This window comes from Bufo gargarizans, chromosome 2, assembly GCF_014858855.1.
Source record: "Bufo gargarizans isolate SCDJY-AF-19 chromosome 2, ASM1485885v1, whole genome shotgun sequence".
In the NCBI taxonomy this organism is placed as follows: Eukaryota; Metazoa; Chordata; class Amphibia; order Anura; family Bufonidae; genus Bufo; species Bufo gargarizans.
The window spans coordinates 169,047,780-169,069,273 of record NC_058081.1 but is presented as its reverse complement, the minus strand read 5'-3'; the positions used below and the strand labels follow the sequence as shown (position 1 = coordinate 169,069,273).

At 45.9% G+C, this 21,494-nt stretch overlaps 1 protein-coding gene across 2 annotated transcripts in view; it reads left to right on the top strand.

The window, feature by feature from the left end:
* Positions 1-6,919: 6,919 nt before the first annotated feature.
* Positions 6,920-21,494, top strand: part of NEDD4 (NEDD4 E3 ubiquitin protein ligase) — a 184,572-nt gene continuing 169,997 nt past the window's right edge. The window contains exon 1 of one of the 2 annotated variants that reach the window (XM_044279683.1): positions 6,920-6,939. Coding sequence is in view for 1 of the 2 variants with exons in the window: in XM_044279682.1 (XP_044135617.1) it covers positions 7,007-7,048 (42 nt within the window). In the remaining variant the exon portion in view is untranslated. Of the gene's footprint in view, positions 7,049-21,494 lie in introns of both variants that reach the window. The other variant, XM_044279682.1, reaches the window with a different exon arrangement.

Genomic DNA, 21,494 nt, shown 5'->3' with positions numbered 1-21,494 from the left:
CCTTTAAGTCGGTTCTTTATCAGAGATGTTTACTACTGGTAGTATTCTTGTGACTTCTTATTCAAAAGGCACTGGAAAATACTTGAAATAGACCAATCATTCAAGCAGTCAGCTGTATAGAGCGGAGAGACAAAGGTATACTCGCGATAATATAGCGAGACCTGGACACAACTCCGCGATAAAGACGTCACAGATTCGTGGGAAAGGAGCGTGACACATATCAACAACAGTTGGCGGGTTGAATTCAGGGCCAAACGGACTGAGAGTGATGACTGCAAAATCGTGAGTACTATAACAACTCTCACCACACAATATCGATTCGCTACAATATTCGAATTGAACATCGAGTGAGATACTAGTGCTGGTCTCAATTAAGCGGTCATATTGAATTTACTCTCCATCCGAAAGTATCGCTCTATTGGAGTTAGATTGCGAATAGCTGTAAGATCCTGTATTTATTCTCCCCATCTGAAATATCTGCGAACCAAGCGGCCACATTGAATTCACTCTCCATTTGAATTATCGCTGTAATATGGTCTGATTGCGAATACATGTAAGAACTGGGGAACCATTCAGCCATTGTGTACTCATGTACAGAATACATTTATTTTCTCATCCGAATAATTTTTTTCATTCAAAACATTTTTCCATCCGAATTATCGCTCTATTAAGGTCTGATTACGAATTTTTGCAACAATTCAGCAACTATTCTAGCTTTCTTGTACCAGTACAAATTGATTCATTGTGACCAATCTGGATACTAGATCACACGCTTTAAGATTCAGGTGGCTTAGTCTATTTTATTGTAATTTCTGTTGTATTGGCCAATACTTATATTTTATTATGTTTGCTATTAATGTGAATACATTTTAATCTGATACGAATATTCTGTGTGACCCATGTAAATTGTGAGTGCTATTTTTTCTAGCAGGAACGGTGAGTTTTGGTGCTGTCGGAACAACATGATCACCCGATGATCACTGGCACCTATTGTACAAACGCTCGTCCCCGATAACTGGACGGATTATTAGTCCGCTTAAAGAGACCTTTAGCATGCGCAATACTTGGATATGGGAATAGCGAGGTAAAGAGGGAGTAATTGGTGTTGTGTTAGAGTGTGATAAACATGTGGGATAGTAAGAATGGTGTAACAACTGAATAGCAGGGTTAGTGCTGAGTAGAAAGAATATGTAGTGTGTATAAGAAATGAAAACCCTAAAGGTATAAAGAAGGGAAAGAAAAAGAAACAAAAAGAGAGAAAGGGGAAGGAAAAAGAGAATAAAGATGGCGACGACATGAATGTAAAGATAGTAGGATAGAAAAAAAGTTAAAAAAAATTGAAAAAGTAAAGAAAATAGATAAAGAATTCGAAAAAAATAAAAAGGGAATAAAATAAAAAATTTGAAAGAGAAATATAGACTTTTAAGCAAAAAAAAAAAAAGGGGGGTCTTATAAATACTTAAATATGCCAAAAGCATTTAGTAAACGTCATAGTTAATCCCCCTCCAGAGTGGAGGCATAGGGGAAGGCAGAGGCGGACTGGGAACTTAGTGGCCCTGGAAAAAGGTCCACACTGATAGAAGGCAGAGCCAAAACAAGTAGGCCATACAGCTGAATTCAGGTACCAGATGCTCCTAGCTTGAATTAATGCCGAGAGTATCAGATAGCTATGTACCCAACCGGAGGCCATGAGGAGGGCTTGGATGGCCACCCACAACATTGGCCCAGTGGGAAACTTCCCTGTTAGGTCTATGGCCAGTCTGCCCCTGGAGGGTGTCTTTCTGGACAGTGTGGGAGGAGATGCTCTCTATATGTCCAATGCTGAATAGTACCGTATTTCATGATATGGTTATTCTGTTTTGCATCTTTTAATTACTGTATGTGTATGACACAGATTCCATCCATATAATTATCTCTGCAATTACATAAATTGTACTCTTGCTGTGCATATATAATGTAATTCCATATGTGTTGTATCCTTATTGCAATAATCAAACTTTTTTGTTGATTTAAGGCTACATGCACACAAACATATTTTTTGCGGATAGGATTTAAATGAATCCACAAAAAATGCGGACAGCACACCGTGTGCTCTCTGCATCAGTATGTCAGTTCCGTAGCCCTGCAAAAAAAATAAAACATGTCCTATTTATGTCCGTTTTAGGCATTGTTACAATGGATCAGCAAAAAAAAACGGATGGCATACGGATGTCATCCGTTTTTTTTTGTGGATCTGCAATTTGCGGACCGCAAAACACATACGGTCGTGTGCATGTAGCCTAAGGCCTCCTGCACACGAACGTGTGCTGCCCATTGCCGTATTGCGGAACGCATTTGCGCAATACACGGGCGCCGTTCCGTGGGCATTCCACATCACAGATGCGGACCCATTCACTTCAATCGGTCCGCAAATCCGGAGTGCTTCAGTGGGGTTTCGTGCCGTACTTCCGTTCCGCAAAAAGATTTCCTATCTTTTTGCGGAACGGGCGGATCGCAGATCCATTAAAGTAAATGGGTCCGTGATCCGCTGCGGCTGCCCCACAGTCGGTGTTCGTATATTGTGGCCCTCAATTTGCGGGTCGCAGCATGGCCACGGGGCGCACAGGAGGCCTAAGGCCTCTTTCACACGGGCGAGTTTTCCACGCAGATGCAATGCGTGAGGTGAACGCATTGCACCCGCAATGAATCTGGACCCATTCATTTCTATGGGGCTGTGCACATGAGCGGTGATTTTCACACATCACTTGTGCGTTGCGTGAAAATCGAAGCATGCTCTATATTGTGCGTTTTTCACGCAACGCAGGCCCCATAGAAGTAAATGGGTCTGCGTGAAAATTGCAAGCAAGTGCGGATGCGGTGCGATTTTCACGCATGGTTGCTAGGAGATGATCAGGATGGGGAACCGATCATTATTATTTTCCCTCATAACATGGTTATAAGGGAAAAAAATTGCATTCTTAATACAGAATGCTAAGTAAATTAGGGATGGAGGGGTTAAAAAAAAAAAATTATAATAATTAAACTCACCTCATCCGCTTGTTCGCTCTGCCCGACTTCTTTTCTTTCTTCTTCTTTGATGACCTGGGAGGAAAAGGACCTTTGGTGATGTCACTGCACTCATCACATGATCCATCACCATGATGTGTAAAAATGTTTTATATTTTATTTTTTAACCCCTCCAGCCCTATTGTACTAAGCATTCTGTATTAAGAATGCTATTTTCCCTTATAACCATGCTATAAGGGAAAATAATAGAATGTACACAACACTGATCCCAAACCCGAACTTTTGTGAAGAAGTCCGGGTTCGGGACTGGGCACCAAACATGCCGATTTTTCTCACGCCCGTGCAAAACCCATTAAATCGCTTTGCACTCGCATGGAAAAATCGCGCATTTTCCCGCAACGCGCCTGCATCCTATCCGGCCCTCACACACGACGCTTGTGTGAAAGAGGCCTAAGAGTCATAAATGCAGGCGTGCCCCGGGGGCAATTAGGTGGCGATCAGACTCTCAAACAATGTACTATTATTCACCATAGTGACTCACGGCTTTATGTAATTGAATTGAATTTAATGTTGAGATGATATTTCTCGGCTTGTCCTTCCTTTTCTTCTGTGGAAGTTTTAAGCAGGAAAAGACACATGAAACTTAATCCAGCAATTCCCTCTACCTAACCTAAGCAAGTGGAGTTATTACCCCAAAGAGGCACGCCCCATTTTTTCAGTGGCTCATCCAAAGCTATTAGTGCGCCTTATAACAGGTGAGATTCCCATATTGAAAGGGATTTTCATATTGATGACTTAACTGACTTAATGAGTTAAAGAAAAAAAAAAATAATCAGATTTTTTTTATTTAAATCGGATTTTTTTTTATATAAAATGCTTTTTGAGGAAAATATATTACCATCCAAAGGTTATATTATAATGAAATAAAGATTACCGTATTTTTCGCTTTATAAAATGCACCTGATGATAAGACGCACCTAGGTTTTTGAGAAGGAAAATAAGAAAAATATATTTTGAACCAAAAGGTGTGCTTTTGGTAGGTTGGGTGTATAGGGAGAGGCATTACCAGTAGAAAGAGGGAGGTGCACATGCCGCTCTACAGAGCACTAGTGAGACCCCATTTGGAGTATTGTGCACAGTACTGGAGACCATGGGCCAGATTTATCATGACGCTGACAGCTCACTCCACTTTAACATATGGCTAAAGTCAGTTTTAGCCAAGTCAGATTTATGATCGGCCCTTTAAGACTGTAATAAATGTGGTTTGACGGTAGCAGTTTATCCGTCAGTAAGCAGCTTTACAAAAGTCGCACATCTTTACGAAAAAGTCGCACGTTTTTATGAAAAAGTTGCATGTTCTATTAAAAAGTCTCATAAGATAAGCATGGCCCTCACTGGAGTGAAATTGCAACTTTTTTGCGACTTTTTAAATAGTCCCAATAGTAAATCTGTCTAGAGATTCATTTACATAAGAAAACACGCCCACTTTCAGAAAACTGGCGAGCATAGTGCAGAGCAGAAAAAAGTCGCAAATTTGTGCGCAGTTTTAGCGTTTGGGACTTTTTCACTCCATTATTCTGACCTGAGCTAATGATAAATCTGGCCCCATAACTCCAGAAGGATATTGATACTTTAGAGAGAGTTCAGGGAAGAGCTACTAAACTAGTACATGGATTGCAGGATAAAACTTACCAGGAAAGATTAAAGGACCTTAACATGTATAGCTTGGAAGAAAGACGAGACAGAGGGGATATGATAGAAACTTTTAAATACATAAAGGGAAACAACAAGGTAAGGCTACTTTCACACTAGCGTTGTTTAAATCCGGTGTTCAATTCCGACACCGGAACTGCCCGCCGGATCCGGAAAAACGTGTGAAAATGGATTACATTTGAATCCTAATCAGGATTTTGATCACAATGAAAAAATGCATTGGAAAAAACGGATCCGCCATTTATGGACTTTAAAGTTTTTTTTCACATTTTTCGGGTTTAACATGCAAAAGCCGGATCCGGTTTGACTGAACACACGGCGCCGGATCCGGCGTTAATGCAAGTCAATGGGAAAAAGGCCGGATCCGGCGTTCAGTCAAAGTGTTCAGCATTTTTGGCCGGAGGTAAAAAATATAACATGCTACGGTTTTCTGAAAAGCCTGATCAGTCAAAAAGACTGAACTGAAGACATCCTGATGCATCCTGAACGGATTACTCTCCATTCAGAATGCATTAGGATAAAACTGATCAGTTCTTTTCCGATATTGAGCCCCTAGGACGGAACTCAGCGCCGGAAAAGAAAAACGCAAGTGTGAAAGTACCCTTAAAGAGGAGAGAATATTTAAGAGAAGAAAAACTGCTACAAGAGGACATACTTCCCCCTGCTGCTTGGCAGCCCCTTATCTCCTATAGGGGGCTATGATATGCACAATTAACCCCTCAGGTGCGGATCACAGCCCCCTGTAAGAGATCGGGTGCTGCCAGGCAGCAGTCATGTACACAGTTCGTAGTATATTCTAACTAGAAGCGTCCCCATCACCATGGGAACGCCTCTGTGTTAGAATATACTGTCGGATCTGAGTTTTCACGAAGTGAAAACTCAGCTCTGAAAAAGCTTTTATGCAGATGGCTCTTCGGATCGGTCTGTATGAAAGTAACCTACGGCCACGGATCACGGACGCGGATGCCAATCTTGTGTGCATCCGTGTTCTTTCACGGACCCATTGACTTGAATGGGTCCGTGAACCGTTGTCCGTCAAAAAATAGGACGGGTCCTATTTTTTTGACGGACAGGAAACACGGATCGTGGCCGCTGATGAACAACGGTGCATTTTCCGAGTTTTCAACGGACCCATTGAAAGTCAATGGGTCCGCAGAAAATCACGGAAAACGGAACGGCCACGGATGCACACAACGGTCATGTGCATGAGGCCTAACTCATCGTTTTCTCTGGAAGTGTGAACTAAAAGATCTAACATACAATACACAAACCCATGAGACATATTCATCACCTATGTGCTTATCCATTTTTATTATATTTTATTGTATTTGAATTTACTAATGTGATTTTTGGATAACGCAATTTTTTCACTTACCCGGAACTTACCCCTTCCCTTGGTGTTGGTAACCCTACAAAGTCCCCCTCCTTTATGGATAACCATTTTACTAATGTGATTTTTGGATAACACGATTATTCACGAATTTACTAATGTGATTTTTTGATTTTATGGAGGTCGGCCTCTGCTATTTATATTGAGGGATAATTAGTACCATCATCCCCTTTTACCATTTATAGGTGCACTGTATACATGTACCAGAGATTGTCTTTTACATTTTTATTAGATGTGCAATAAATTACTATGTTTCCAAATGACCCAGAGATTCGGTTGTGCCTATCTATACCATTGATCCAATTTATTTTGATGATGGGGGGATTCATTTTGATAGCAGCGCCCATCCATCTCACATATCCGTGGAGCCACTCTAATTTGCCTATACCATATATGTATTTATCCTGTATGGTGAAGCCATAAAGGGAAAATAATCTAAATAGGCAATTTGCCGTTTTTTCGTTTCTTAGCTTACCCAAAAAACAGCTGGTACCCGAGTTTTGTGGATCCGCAATTTGCTGTAAAAACAAAGCCCATAAAACTTTGGCAGAACTGCAATTTCTTCCTGTTCCACCCCATTTGGATTTTTTTCCAGCTTCCCACTACTTTGTATGGACTACTTGAATGAGTTCGGGAAGGCTGGGCGTACACAACAGGCGGCACCAGGTGGGCAGCCCCGGCAGACGCTATGAGGGGCCGGGGATTATACCATTACAGCAGCAGCGACCTCAACTACCCCTGGCAGGGACGCACATCGTCACGTGACGTGCGACGCCGGGAGCGCGCGTGACGGTGGTTGGGTGGCTAGCGGTCGGGAGCGCGCTCAGTGGGTGAGTTCGAGAGCGGAAACTCCAGAGTGACAGAAGCATCACCCGGACGGGCTTAGGGGCGAGTAGGATGGCCTCCTACATGGAGGTGCTGGGACTACCGGCGGAGGAGGTGAGGCCGAGGGGAGGGTCCCTTCATCAGCAGTGTGTTAGCTGGGAGCTGTGGGTGTCAAGTCGCCCGGTTGTCAGCACTCGGGGGGGCCTAGGCTAGTCTCTGGCCGGGAGGGGGTGCTGCTGGACACAGGCGACTAGCTGCCTGTGCGGGGGTCACATAGGGGAGCGGGCCGGGCTGGAAATGCAAGTTTTCTGCAGCAGTTCAGTGTCTTGTGTGCCTGCCCTCAGTGCCACTGCAGTCCGACTGTGGTGCTACTGCCCTGGCAGTGCCAGCTCTTGTCTCGTGAAAGTTACTAGTGCCAGTCTGCACCAGGGCTTACAGATTATTAAGGCATATATGTATCCCTCCTGTCAGAGCGTGTAGGTGGGTGTCAGACCACTGGGGCCCCCCCTCTATTCTCTAAGACCACTGGGGCCCCCCCTCTATTCTCTAAGACCACTGCCCCCCCCCCCTCTACTCTCTAAGACCACTGGGGCCCCCCCCCCCTCTATTCTCTAAAACCACTGGGCCCCCCCCCTCTATTCTCTAAGACCACTGCCCCCCCCCCCTCTATTCTCTAAGACCACTGGGCCCCCCCCCCCTCTATTCTCTAAGACCACTGGGGGCCCCCCCCCTCTATTCTCTAAGACCACTGGGGCCCCCCCCCTCTATTCTCTAAGACCACTGGGGCCCCCCCCCTCTATTCTCTAAGACCACTGGGGCCCCCCCCCCTCTATTCTCTAAGACCACTGGGGCCCCCCCCCCTCTATTCTCTAAGACCACTGGGGCCCCCCCCCTCTATTCTCTAAGACCACTGGGGCCCCCCCCCTCTATTCTCTAAGACCACTGGGGCCCCCCCCCCTCTATTCTCTAAGACCACTGGGGCCCCCCCCCTCTATTCTCTAAGACCACTGGGGCCCCCCCCCTCTATTCTCTAAGACCACTGGGGCCCCCCCCCCTCTATTCTCTAAGACCACTGGGGCCCCCCCCCTCTATTCTCTAAGACCACTGGGGCCCCCCCCCTCTATTCTCTAAGACCACTGGGGCCCCCCCCCCTCTATTCTCTAAGACCACTGGGGCCCCCCCCCCTCTATTCTCTAAGACCACTGGGGCCCCCCCCCCTCTATTCTCTAAGACCACTGGGGCCCCCCCCCCTCTATTCTCTAAGACCACTGGGGCCCCCCCCCCTCTATTCTCTAAGACCACTGGGGCCCCCCCCCCTCTATTCTCTAAGACCACTGGGGCCCCCCCCCCTCTATTCTCTAAGACCACTGGGGCCCCCCCCCCTCTATTCTCTAAGACCACTGGGGCCCCCCCCCTCTATTCTCTAAGACCACTGGGGCCCCCCCCCTCTATTCTCTAAGACCACTGGGGCCCCCCCCCTCTATTCTCTAAGACCACTGGGGCCCCCCCCCTCTATTCTCTAAGACCACTGGGGCCCCCCCCCCTCTATTCTCTAAGACCACTGGGGCCCCCCCCCTCTATTCTCTAAGACCACTGGGGCCCCCCCCCTCTATTCTCTAAGACCACTTGGGCCCCCCCCCTCTATTCTCTAAGACCACTGGGGCCCCCCCTCTATTCTCTAAGACCACTGGGGCCCCCCCTCTATTCTCTAAGACCACTGGGGCCCCCCCCCCTCTATTCTCTAACGGAATGGATCCGTTTTGCAGCCCATAGACTTCTATTATGACGAAATTAATAACGGAATGCCTCTAAAGGCATTCTGTCGTAGAATTGCATTATGGTCCGTGGTAACGGAATCCATAACGCAATTCACCTTTTACCAGTAAACAAAGCGTGAACGAATTTCATAAGTGGAAATTCGCTCATCTCTAGTTGACACAATGGAGGAGTTTTTTTTCAAACTGGTGTAAATTAGAACATAGCAACCCGTCAGATTCCACTTTTAATTTTCCAAAAGAGCTGTGAAAAATGAAAGCTGGAATCTGATTGGTTGCTACAGGCAAACGTTCTGCTTTACACCGGTGTTGATAAATCTCCCCCAATGGCTGCAAAACCCCAGATCAACACCCCTCCAGTTCCTATGAGGCGTGGCGCTGTGCATTATGGCCAAAACTCCACTTTGGTCTTATCTGTCCAAAGAACAGTGGCCCAGATTCACTAATGTTCCTGTGCCAAAATCTCAAAAATGTCTAAAAAGTGGCACTGTTTGGAGTCTCTATGGGCCTGGAGGAAACCGTGGGGGGTTGTGGGAAAGGGACAGGGCATACTATACTGTATACCATATTCTGCCTCATTGTAATCCAAACAGTAGTTGGTATAGACTAGGGATGCTCAACCTGCGGCCCTCCAGCTGTTGTAAAACTACAATCCCACGATGCCCTTCTGTAGGCTGTCAGGGAATGATGGGAGTTGTAGTTTTACAACAGCTGGAGGGCTGCAGGTTGAGCATCCCTGGCATAGACTAACGAAAAGTGTCTGTCCCTGCACCACATTCATCATCCCGCCAGAGCCCTGTGATAAGTCTGCTGTAGGCCTAGACAGCCATCTTTGGGATTGGTAAATCTGGGCCAATGTTCCAGAAGTCTTGTGGTTTGTTCAGAAGCAACTTAACAAACTTAGAGCTCATGCACACGGCCGTGATGTAGGTCCTCATCCGATCCGCATATTTTCTGGATCGGATGCAGACCCATTCATTTCAATGGGGCTGTCCGCATCCGTATGTCCGTTCCGCGGCCCCCCTAAAAAAATAGGACATGTCCTCTTCTTGTCTGTTATGTTGACAAGAATAGACAGTTCCAGCCGAGGGCTGGACGCAAAATGTGGAACGCACACAGCTGGTATCCGTGTTTCGCGGATTCGCAATTTGCGGACTGCAAAAACGGCAACAGCCATGGGGCCTGCGTTGCGTGGAAAACGCACAATATAGAACACGCTGCGATTTTCATGCAACGCACAAGTGATTCGTGAAAGCACCAAAGAAATGAATGGGTCCGGATTCAGTGCGGGTGCAATGCGTTTACGTCACGCATTGCACCCGCGTGGAAATCTCGCCTGTGTGAAAGGGGCCTTACAGTTCTGGAATGTATTAGATAACACTTGCAGAATGCATTCCAGTTGTTGTAAACCTACCAAGTACCAAACCTCTCTGTCTACCGCTGACAGCACAACACTCCACCTGGGGCAACACACAATGTCATGCGCGGCACCATCCCTCAGCGCGGCCGCCGCGCATCATGGGGGTATCACGCCCGTTTGGGGGGAGCGCATGTGTCCGCAATCCAGGTAATTTACCCACTTATTGATCCCTATATATACCCTATATCTCTATACCTCCTGACGAAGCCGTTGAGGTGAAACGCGCGTCGAGGTCTTGCTCTTGGGGCTTCTTTGCCTCTTTTAGTCAGATCATGTCTTCAGGTATGTCCCTGGATAGATGTGTCTATTAAGATACTGCTATGTCACAGTGTTCATATTAGGCTTTATGCACACGACTGGTTTTTTTTTAAGGTCCGCAAAAACAGGGTCCGTAGATCCGTGTCCGTTTTTTCTTCCGTGGGTCTTCCTTGACTTTTGGAGGATCCACGGACATGAAGAAAAAATCGTTTTGGTGTCCGCCTGGCCGTGCGGACCCAAACGGATCCGTCCTGACTTACAATGCAAGTCAATGGGGACGGATCCGTTTGACATTGACACAATATGGTGCAATTGCAAATGGATCCGTCCCCCATTGACTTTCAATGTCAAGTCAGGAGTCCCTATTATACCATCGGATCAGAGTTTTCTCCAATCCGATGGTATATTTTAACTTGAAGCGTCCCCATCACCATGGGAACGCCTCTATGTTAGAATCTACTGTCGGATATGAGTTAGATCGTGAAACTCAGATCCGACAGTATATTCTAACACAGAGGTGTTCCCATGGTGATGGGGATGCTTCAAGTTAGACTATACTAAGAACTGTGTACATGACTGCTGCCTAGCAGCACCCGATCTCTTGCAGGGGGTTAATTGTGCGTATCATAGCCCCCTGTAAGAGATCAGGGGCTGCCAGGCAGCAGGGGGCAGACCCCCCCCCTCCCTCCCCAGTTTTAATTTCATTGGTGGCCAGTGCGGTGCCCCCCCTCCCTCCCTCTACTGTATTAATTTCATTGGTGGCCAGTGTGCGGCTCCCCCTCCCTCCCTCTATTGTATTAGTTTCATTGGTGGCCAGTGTGCGGCCTCTCCCCCCCCCCCCGATCATTGGTGGCAGCGGAGAGTTCCGATCGGAGTCCCAGTTTAATTGCTAGGGCTCCGATCGGTAACCATGGCAACCAGGATGCGGACAGCACATTCCGTCCCCATTGAAAATGAATGGGTCCGCACCTGTTCCGCAAAATTGCGGAACGGATGCTGACGTGTGAATGGACCCTTAACGCTGGTATGTTTTTGCAAAACCGCTTGGGTTTTTTGGAGTGTTTATTTCTGGTGCGCTGTGTTTGATCACCGCACAGCTATGCAGGCCGCAGCAGGCTCTGATGAAACTAATGAGACTGCACCTTCAATCTTGTGTGGCCACATTAACAATACACACAGACTGAACAGTGCTGTCTCATTTGTTTAATTAGGGCCTGCTGCTGCCCGTACAACCACACTGTACTCGAACACAGTGGTGCCATGTCACAAACGCCACACGGCACGTGTGCCTGTGCCGTGTTGTTGGAACCTAAGGCCTCCTGCACACAAACGTGTGTTGCCATTGCCGTATTGCAGAGCGCATTTTTCTGTGGGGTTTCGTCCCATACTTCCGTTCCGCAAAAAGATGGAACATGTCCTATCTTTTTGCGGAACGGGCCGATCGCGGACCCGCTGCAGCTGCCCCACGGTCGCTGTACATTGCGGCCTAAGGGTCCATTCACACATCCGTATGTGTTTTTGTGGATCCACGAATCCGCAAAACACAGACAACGGCAATGTGCGTTCCGCATTTTCGCCGGCACTATAATAGAAAATGCCTAATCTTGTCCGCAATTGTGGACAAGAATAGAACATGTGCTATTTTTTTGGGGAGCGGAATTGCGGACCCGTAAGTGCAGGTCCGTATTTCCGGATCCGGCCAGTACATCGTGTGGCCCCTTAGAAATAAATGGGTCCGCAATTCTGTTCCTCAAAATGTGGAACAGAATTGCGGAACACCCGCGATTTTTCCGCGCAAGTGCAAAACATTGTCATGCGTTTTGCACGCGCGTGAGAAAAATCGCGCATGTTTGGTACCCAAGATTGTAGATTGTATTATTTTCCCTTATAACATGGTTATAAGGGAAAATAATAGCATTCTGAATACAATTAAAAATAATTTAACTCGCCTTAATCCACTTGCTCGTGTAGCCGGCATCTCCTTCTGTCTTCATCTTAGCTTTGTGTAGCAACAGGACCTGTGGTGACGTCACTCCGGTCATCACATGATCCATGGTAAAAGATCATTTGATGACTGTGATGTCACCAAAGGTCCTTGTTGCTACACACAGCTAAGATCAAGACAGAAGCAGATGCCGGCTGTGCGATCAAGTGGATTAAGGTGAGTTAAAATTTTTTAATTTTTTTTAACCCCTCCAGCGCTATTTTACTATGCATTCTGTATTCAGAATGCTATTATTTTCCCTTATAACCATGTTATAAGGGAAAATAATAAAGATCGGGTCTCCATCCCGATCGTCTCCTAGCAACCGTGCGTGAAAATCGCACCGCATCCGCACATGCTTGCGATTTTCACACAACCCTATTCACTTCTATGGGGCCTGCGTTACGTGAAAAACGCTGAATATAATATAGAGCATGCTGATTTTCACGCAACACACAAGGGATGCGTGAAAATCACCGCTCATGTGAACAGCCCCATAGAAATGAATGGGTTGGGATTCAGTGCGGGTGCAATGCGTTCAACTCGCGCATCGCATCCGCGTGGAATACTCTCCCGTGTGAAAGGGGCCTAAGGATGGACTGCTGTTTGGCCTAGTTGTGTTAAAGAATGAAATGGTTTTGTTGACCGGAGGTTGCATTTAACCTATTTTTAAAGTGGTTCTGCAGGGGTTTTATATTCATACAGCCTCAATATCTGATAAGCCGGGGTCCGACACCCCAGCCAATCAGCTGTTTGATGGGCAGATGGCGCTCTATGAGAACACCGCTTCCTGGTCATTACACTATGCGTCGTCGCAGTGTACTCACTTTATTCAAGTAAATGCAGCGAGTTCTCCTCATTAGGGCTCATGCACACAAACGTATTTTATTTCCAAGTCTGTTTTTTTATGGGCCGTATGCGGAACAATTCACTTCAATGGGTCCGCAAAAAAAAAAGGAAGTTACTCTGTGTGCATTCCGTTTCTATATATCCGTATTTCCATTCTGCAAAAAAAAAAATAGAACATGTCCTATTATTGTCCGCATTACGGACAAGGATAGTACTGTTCTATTAGGGGCCAGCTGTTCTGTTCCGCAAAATACGGAATGCACACGGATTTCATCCATATTTTTGCGGACCACAAAACACATACGGTTGTGTCAATGAGCCCTTACACTGCGCTTCTGAGATTACGTGTGATGTAATGAAGAGGAAGCAGCACTCGCATGGAGCGCCGCCTGCTCTTCAAGCAGCTGGTCAGCAGGGGTTCCCGATTGTTGGACCCCCGTCAATCTGAAATTAATGACCTGTCCTGAGGAAAGATCAGGAACCCCCTTTAAAAAAAATCAGATTTTTTTTTTTATCATGTCATGATACTTTGTCTCGTGACACATTTATCAAACGTGCTATGTGTAGGCATAAACTTGTTTCAGACATCGTTTAGCCTACATACTGTATATCATTGGCTCTAATGATGGTGCTTTTGATATTTGTGGGTCATTGAGCTTTGCAAAAATTTCCTGTTCATGACAAGCTGGTTATGTACTGTAAAATCCAGATAACTGCAGCTTCCTAGCCCCTTACTACACCTCAGCTCCTCTGTTATCAGCGTTTTCCATGCCTCCTCTTGACTGACGGAATTGGGCATCATCATTGACCCCTTGCTTTGCCCTGTAAGGCCTCATGCACATGACCGTTCCGTTTTTTGTGGTCTGTGGATTTGAAAAAAACGGAAGCTGACCGTGTTGCCTTTTGCAATGAACGGAACGGCTGCAATATAAATGGCTATTCTTGTCCGCAAAGCGCGGACAAGAATAGGACATGTTATATTTTTTTAGCGCGGCTGCGGAATGGAGCCACTGATTCAGACAGCACACGGAGTGCTGTCCGCATCTTTTGCGGCCCCATTGAAGTGAATGGGTCCGCATCCGAGCCGCCAAAACGGCGGCTTGGGTGCGGACCCAAACAACGGCCGTGTGCATGAGGCCTAAGGCTAATTTCAGATGAACGTGTCCATTACGGTAAACATGCTGCTTGTGTAAGCGTGATTCCCTGTTATGGACGCTGCTCCTTTCCCAGGTCCGCATGGCGCTATAATGCTTTATAATGCTGTGTGTCGCTCACCAATCTTACATCTACTGGATTAGGGAACTTTCACACTAGCGTTTTTCTTTTCCGGCACTGAGTTCCGTTCTAGGGGCTCAATACCAGAAAAGAATTGATCAGTTTTATCCTCGTCCATTCTGAATGGAGAGAAATCCGTTCAGGATGCATCAGGATGTCTTCAGTTCAGTCACTGAACGGCGGTTTGGACGGAGAATATATGGCAGCATGCCACAGTATTATCTACGTCCAAAATTCCGGATCAGATGCATTCATTTACATTGAAATGTATTAGTGCTGGATCCGGCATTAAAAATATCGCAATGCCGGATCCGTCCTGCTTGAGCAGACCGGTAAAAATGTGAAAAAAATATAGAAACGGATCTGTTTGTCTGTATGACAAACGGAGAGACGGATCCGTTCTTGCAATGCATTGTGAGACGGATCCGTCTACAAATGCTGTCCGTTTGCATGCAGATTGCCAGATCCGGCAGGCAGTTCCGGCGACGAAACTGCTTGCCAGATCACTTTGCCGCAAGTGTGAAAGTACCCTAAGACTAGGGCTACACAACAGCAAGTTGCAGAAAAGTTACGCAGCACAAAAATACATGTGACTTTTTTTAGAGCTGTGAAAAGACAGCGAAGTCAATGTCAGCATGTCATGTTTTCTGCAGTGGGCACACTCGTCTGAAATTAGCCTAATCCTGCACATGTGCCATATACTCTGTAATTGACGATTTACAGATTTTGACTATACAGGTAGCAGTTTAATCAGAAGGTTTAACCCTACAAGGCAGTATGTATGGTTTAATAGGGTTTATTTTAATAAGAAAGTATCATTTGATTAGTTTGGGGCATAGACAAGGTGCAGGATGCCAGGTAAAAGGTGAGAAGTAAAGATACAGCATCCGGCCAGGAATTGGATGTGCAACATTAGTATGTACAGGACACGAGAGGATATTTTTTCTGAACACTGACTCCAAATTACTAAGCAACCAGTCTTTGGGATAAACTGAGGCAAAAGTTGCAAACTGCATCTGTGGCTCCCTCTGTCACCCCTCTGGCATTCCGCAGTCGCACTGTGCTGATGATGGGTTGTCATGATGGCCAGGGACCTAGCAATGGTAAGCCTGTCAGTAATTGACTGGGAACAATGATTTGATTAACTGCATATATCAAAGCATTATAAAAATGAACAAACTATTACATTGTGAAAAAAGCACTTAAAGGGATTCTGTCACCTCCCCTCAGCCAAAAAACGATTTAAAAGCAGCCATGCAGCACAGCTTACCTGGATTAAGCTGTGCTGTTTTATCTTGAAATCCGTCCAGCAGTTACTTCAAAAAACGACTTTGATCAATAAGGAAATGCGTCCTGAAGGTGCCCAGAGGGGCGTTTTTTTCTTCCTAGTGAGCCCAGTACCGCCCCTCTTTCAGTGCCCAGCCCACCTTCCTTGTATTTTCTAACTGCCGCCCCCAGCCTGCCACAGCCTCCCCTCCCTCTCCCTCACGCCGAACGAAGTCTCGCACAGGCGCAGTACCCACTGAGGGCTGCGCCAGTGCGATCTGCAGGAGACTGAGGGCGGCAGCTTCATCTTCGTCACTGGGCATGCGCCGAGCCCAGTGACGTCCGATGCTCGCTCTTCCCTCAGTCAGCAGGGAAGAGCGAGCATCGGACGTCACTGGGCTCGGCGCATGCCCAGTGACGAAGATGAAGCTGCCGCCCTCAGTCTCCTGCAGATCGCACTGGCGCAGCCCTCAGTGGGTACTGCGCCTGTGCGAGACTTCGTTCGGCGTGAGGGAGGGGGAGGAGAGGGAGGGGAGGCTGTGGCAGGCTGGGGGCGGCAGTTAGAAAATACAAGGAAGGCGGGCTGGGCACTGAAAGAGGGGCGGTACTGGGCTCACTAGGAAGAAAAAAACGCCCCTCTGGGCACCTTCAGGACGCATTTCCTTATTGATCAAAGTCGTTTTTTGAAGTAACTGCTGGACGGATTTCAAGATAAAACAGCACAGCCTAATCCAGGTAAGCTGTGCTGCATGGCTGCTTTTAAATCGTTTTTTGGCTGAGGGGAGGTGACAGAATCCCTTTAAAGGGTATCTGTCACCGGGATTTTGTGTATAGAGCTGAGGACATGGGTTGCTAGATGACCACTAGCACATCCGCAATATCCAGTCCCCATAGCTCTGTGTGCTTTTATTGTGGGGGAAAAAAACTGATTTGATCCATATGCAAATTACCCTGAGATGAGTCCTGTCCCTGACTCATCTCACATACAGGACTCATCTCAGGGTAATTTGCATATGTATTAAATCGGTTTTTTTTACACAATTAAAGCGCAGAGAGCTATGGGGACTGGATATTGCAGATGTGCTAGTGGTCATCTAGCAACCCATGTCCTTAGCTCTATACACAAAATCCCGGTGACAGGTTCCCTTTAATAAAGTTTAATATTTATTTATTTGTGCATCCAAGGGGTGCGAGGAGTGTATGGAGCAGGCTCACGCGATTAGGCCTATTGCACACGACCGTATAGCTTTTTCAGTGTTTTGCAGTCCGCAAAAAATACGGATGACATCGATGCGCATTCAGTTTTTTGCGGAACGGAACATCTGGCCCCTAATAGAAATGTACTATCCTTGTCCGTTATGTGGACAATAATAGGACATGTTCTATCTTTGAACGGAAATGGAATGCATACGGATTACATTCCGTTTTTTTTTTTGTGGACCTATTGAAATGAATTGTTATATGGAACGCAAAAAACGGAACGTAAACGGAAAAAAAAAGTTTGTATGCATGAGGCCTTATACTTACTTGCGTTCCACGAGTCTGCTGTGTTACAAGCTGACGCCCACCTGGTATATTTGAGATTGGAAATAACTCCTGTCGCGGCAATTTAACCCCTCAGGTGCTGCAGTTAATAGCAACAGTGGCACTTAAGCAGTTTGACCAAGGGAGAATGCTCCCTATGTCCTCCGAACGACCCTATGGCAGTGCTTGATAAGTAGCCATGACAGCCTGGAAGGATCTTTTTAAGGCTCTTAGGCCTGTCATTATAAAGGTCTCTTCACAAGCAGCAGATTTTGTTGTGACTGAAAATTGGTTCAATTCACCTGAATGGGGCTTGCAAAAATCCTTGTGGATCCCATTCGAATGAATAGATCTGAGTTTCAGTTGCCAAAATTTCTGCAGCAAAATCTGTCACATGTGAAGAAACCCTAAACTGCCTGTTAAGCCCTGGAGCAGGGCTGAATAGGGAGGCCTCATAATTCCCAAAGACTGTAGTAGTAAACCACTGCACTCCATGGTATGAGCGATTGACTGATTGCATGTTTATGTCCCCTAGGACAGGGGTGCACAACCTTCTTTTTGACCTGAGGGCTGCATTTTCACAGAGCTCTATTTCAAGGGGCTGAAAAAAAAAGTTGATCGGCGCTCGTTTGCATCAGCCTTTTACACACACCGATGCAAAGTGAATGAGGAGGAATGATTACTACATAGTCATTCCTCATTCGGTTTTATCAGTTATCAGCAGTACATCCATGTGCTGACTATGAAAGATACAAATCGGCTGACAAGCGAGCAATTGCTCATTTATCGGGTGATCAGCGGTATGATTATACAGACCAGTTATCAGCCATGAACGTTCCTATGAAAGTTGTATAATAGGGGCTTAAAGGGAACCTGTCACCAGTTTTATGGTGTCCTAACTAAGGGCAACATAAATAAGTGACTGATTCTCTTAGCAAAATGCTGGGTCACTTTCTTTAATTGACCCAGACCCAGTCAATCTGCCAACATCTTGTATTGAAAAGCTCCAGCTGATAATGATGAGTCATGAATATTTATGAGCCCCTGACTCTCCCCGCCCACCTGCTGCTGAGTGACAGTTTGTTGCCATATGAATCAGCAGCAGGTGGGCAGGGGAGTGGCTATAGCTCTGAATTAAATATACGCTGGACTCAATGACATCACGCCGGACTCGAATCAGCTCATTTAGGATGTGGCATGCGGCATCTTTGTGTGTATATTATAAGGTAACCATCTGTCACACCAGTAAGTGAATACATCTAAGGTACTTTTTAGTAGTTAATGATTGTATATAATTAGTTAGATTATAATCAAATATCCACATGACAGGTTCCCTTTAAGTGGCGACATTTCTTTCCATTCTGTCTCATATTCATAAATTAGTGTTTTTCATCACTGCAGAGGAAGGCACTTATCAGTTATTCCTGCCACCTGCCCCACAGTTATAGGCGCCCTGCAATAACCAGTAAGGCCGGGTTCACATCACCATAATGCATTCTGTTATTGTTTTTCGTTATAGCTGGAAAATAACGTAATCCATACGACGGAAGTCAAAACGGCCTTTAGGAGGCATTTCGTTTTAATCCATCATAATAGAAGTCTATGGGCAAGCATAATGGATCCGTCTGGGCATAGTGAGCGTTGTACAAAATTGCCATCTTTTTTCACCTCCTAACGGATTTTATCAGTACAAGATATGGTAAATTAAATAGTGTCAATGAAAAACAACTTGTTCTGCAAAAAAAAACACTCTCAATCAGCTATGTGAATGGAGAAGTAAGAATGTTATGGCTCTGGTCCTGAAAGGGGTTAAAAAAAAAAAAGTGTTCACAATTCTACTGACTCACAGAATTGGGCCTCTTTCACACAAACGTATTGGTTCGGTTCCGTGCATTGGGGACAACAATTTGTGGTCCACAATGCACGGGCAACATCCGCGCAGCGGCCGTGATAGATTCAGACCCATTCAACTTGAATAGGTGTGTGATCTGTCCTTTCCGCCAAAAGATGGAACAAGTCCTATTTTTTTGCGGAATGGAAGCATGGATCGGAACCCCACGGAAGCACTGCGTATTGCTTCCGTGGGGTTTTGTTCTATGCTTCCGTTCCGCACCGCACCTCCGGATTTTCGGATCCATTCAAGTGAATGGGTCCACATCCTTGATGCGGAATGCACACGGTTGGTGCTCCGTGTATTGCGGAACTTCTGTATGCGGCCCGCAATACGGCCACGGGAGCACTACTGTCGTGTGAAAGAGGCCTTAGGCTTCATTCACATTTCCATGTCCGTGTTTGGTGTGTGTGTGTGTCTGTTTTTGCCCTCCGTGTCATCAGGTATACTGCTGAAAATAAATTTCCAGGACATAAATAGTGCATGTCTCTGGGATTTTTTGCACTGATCCACAGTCAGTAAAAAAATAAATAAAAAAAATACTGATGTGTGAAAAAGTGCATTAAAATCAATAGGTACAGGTATTAGTCTGCTATCATCATATTGATGTCTAATTGGTTTTGTTTGAACATATGTCAGCATATTCTATGCTATTGTAATTGGTTATTATCTTTAATAAAATGAGAGAAAACCTAAAATCAATATGTACGTGTGCTGTCTGTGAAACATGCTGATAGCATACGTTAGGCTTGAGCGGATCGAGGTTCAGATTATAGATAATCAATCATTTTATATACCCCAAAATAGAGCCACTGAAAAATAAAACTAATCCCCTATTGAAACCAACCCCTTTCAGAGCTATGTTGGTGAAAAAAGAAAAACGTTATGGCTAAATTCAGCAAGCCAAAAATCCTGCGATCCTGTAGAGATTAATGGGGTTTTCCCACCACGTTGATGATATCAAGGGCTGATGGGAGATAAAGGCTCGTGGTAGCTTCTTGTTTTTAGTGATCCTGAGGGTCCCAGCAGTTGATCATACATTTGTTGTATGTCCTTTTAAGGCACATTCCCGCGAGCGTAGGCGCTCGGTGCCCGTACTGCGGACTGCAAATTGCGGTCCGCAATGCATGGGCACGACCGTGGGGCATCTGCATCGCGGACCCATTCTTTTGATCCGCATCCGATGATCCGCACCGCAAAAAATAGTGCACTACTTTTTTGTGGAACGAAAACACGGAACCCCGCGGAAGCACTCCGTAGTGATTATGTTCCGGGGTTCCGTTCCACACTGCATGTCCGGATTTGCCCACCCCTTCAAGTGATACTGCCACTGGGGACACACGGCCGTGTGCAAGAGACTCCAGCCCCATCTATGACTTTGTTAGCTAACAATATAAGAACGCGTGATGCCATGTCACTTGTCTTGTACTCCAGTGAAATTCACGTCTGAAATTGTCAACAACCTTTGTCTTTTTTATTTTTTTCTTCTTTCCTCTGGCTTCTGTTCGGGTTCCTGTTTCCTTCTTAGTACTATGTGAATTCAGGGTAGCTTGTAGCATTACGTCGCAACAAAAGTGTGGGGAAGTAATGTTGCATCTACCCTGTATTCACATGGTGCTAAGCAGGAAACAGGATCCTGTACAGAAGCCAGAGAGAAAATACATTGTATAGGGGAAAGGCTGTATGACCGAACCCTTGGGCCCTAATCGGTGTTCCCTCTAAGCCTTGGCAGCTGCTGAGAGATGCTCAGAGCTGGGCACAGCGCCATCAAAGGTGGGCGATAGGAAAACCTAAGATAATTGTAACATCAAATAGCATACAGTGTAACCCCTGCGCCATCCCGTACAATACAGTGTAACCCCTGCGCCATCCCATACATTACAGTGTAACCCCTGCGCTATCCCGTACAATACAGTGTAATCCCTCCACCATGCTGTGTAATATACAGTATACCTGCACCATGCTGTGCAGAATACATAATCCCTGCCCCATTCCGTACACTATACAGTATAGTTAATACACCAGTGGACTTATGCCTTTTGATCAAAATGTGCACTAATGCCTCTTGTATAGCAGGCTGTACACTTTAATATTGCGCTGAGAAGCGAGTTGAATTAGATCAAAGCATATTATTGTGGATGTGCGATCCAGTTCTGTTTCTCCCCTTGGTATGTACCATACTGTACAATATACATTATAATCCATACACAATAACCCCACAGTGTAGGTGTTAGGGTCCATTCACACATCTGTGTGTGTTTTACGGATCCGCAAAACACGGACACTGGCAATGTGCGTTCTGCATTTTGCAGACCGCA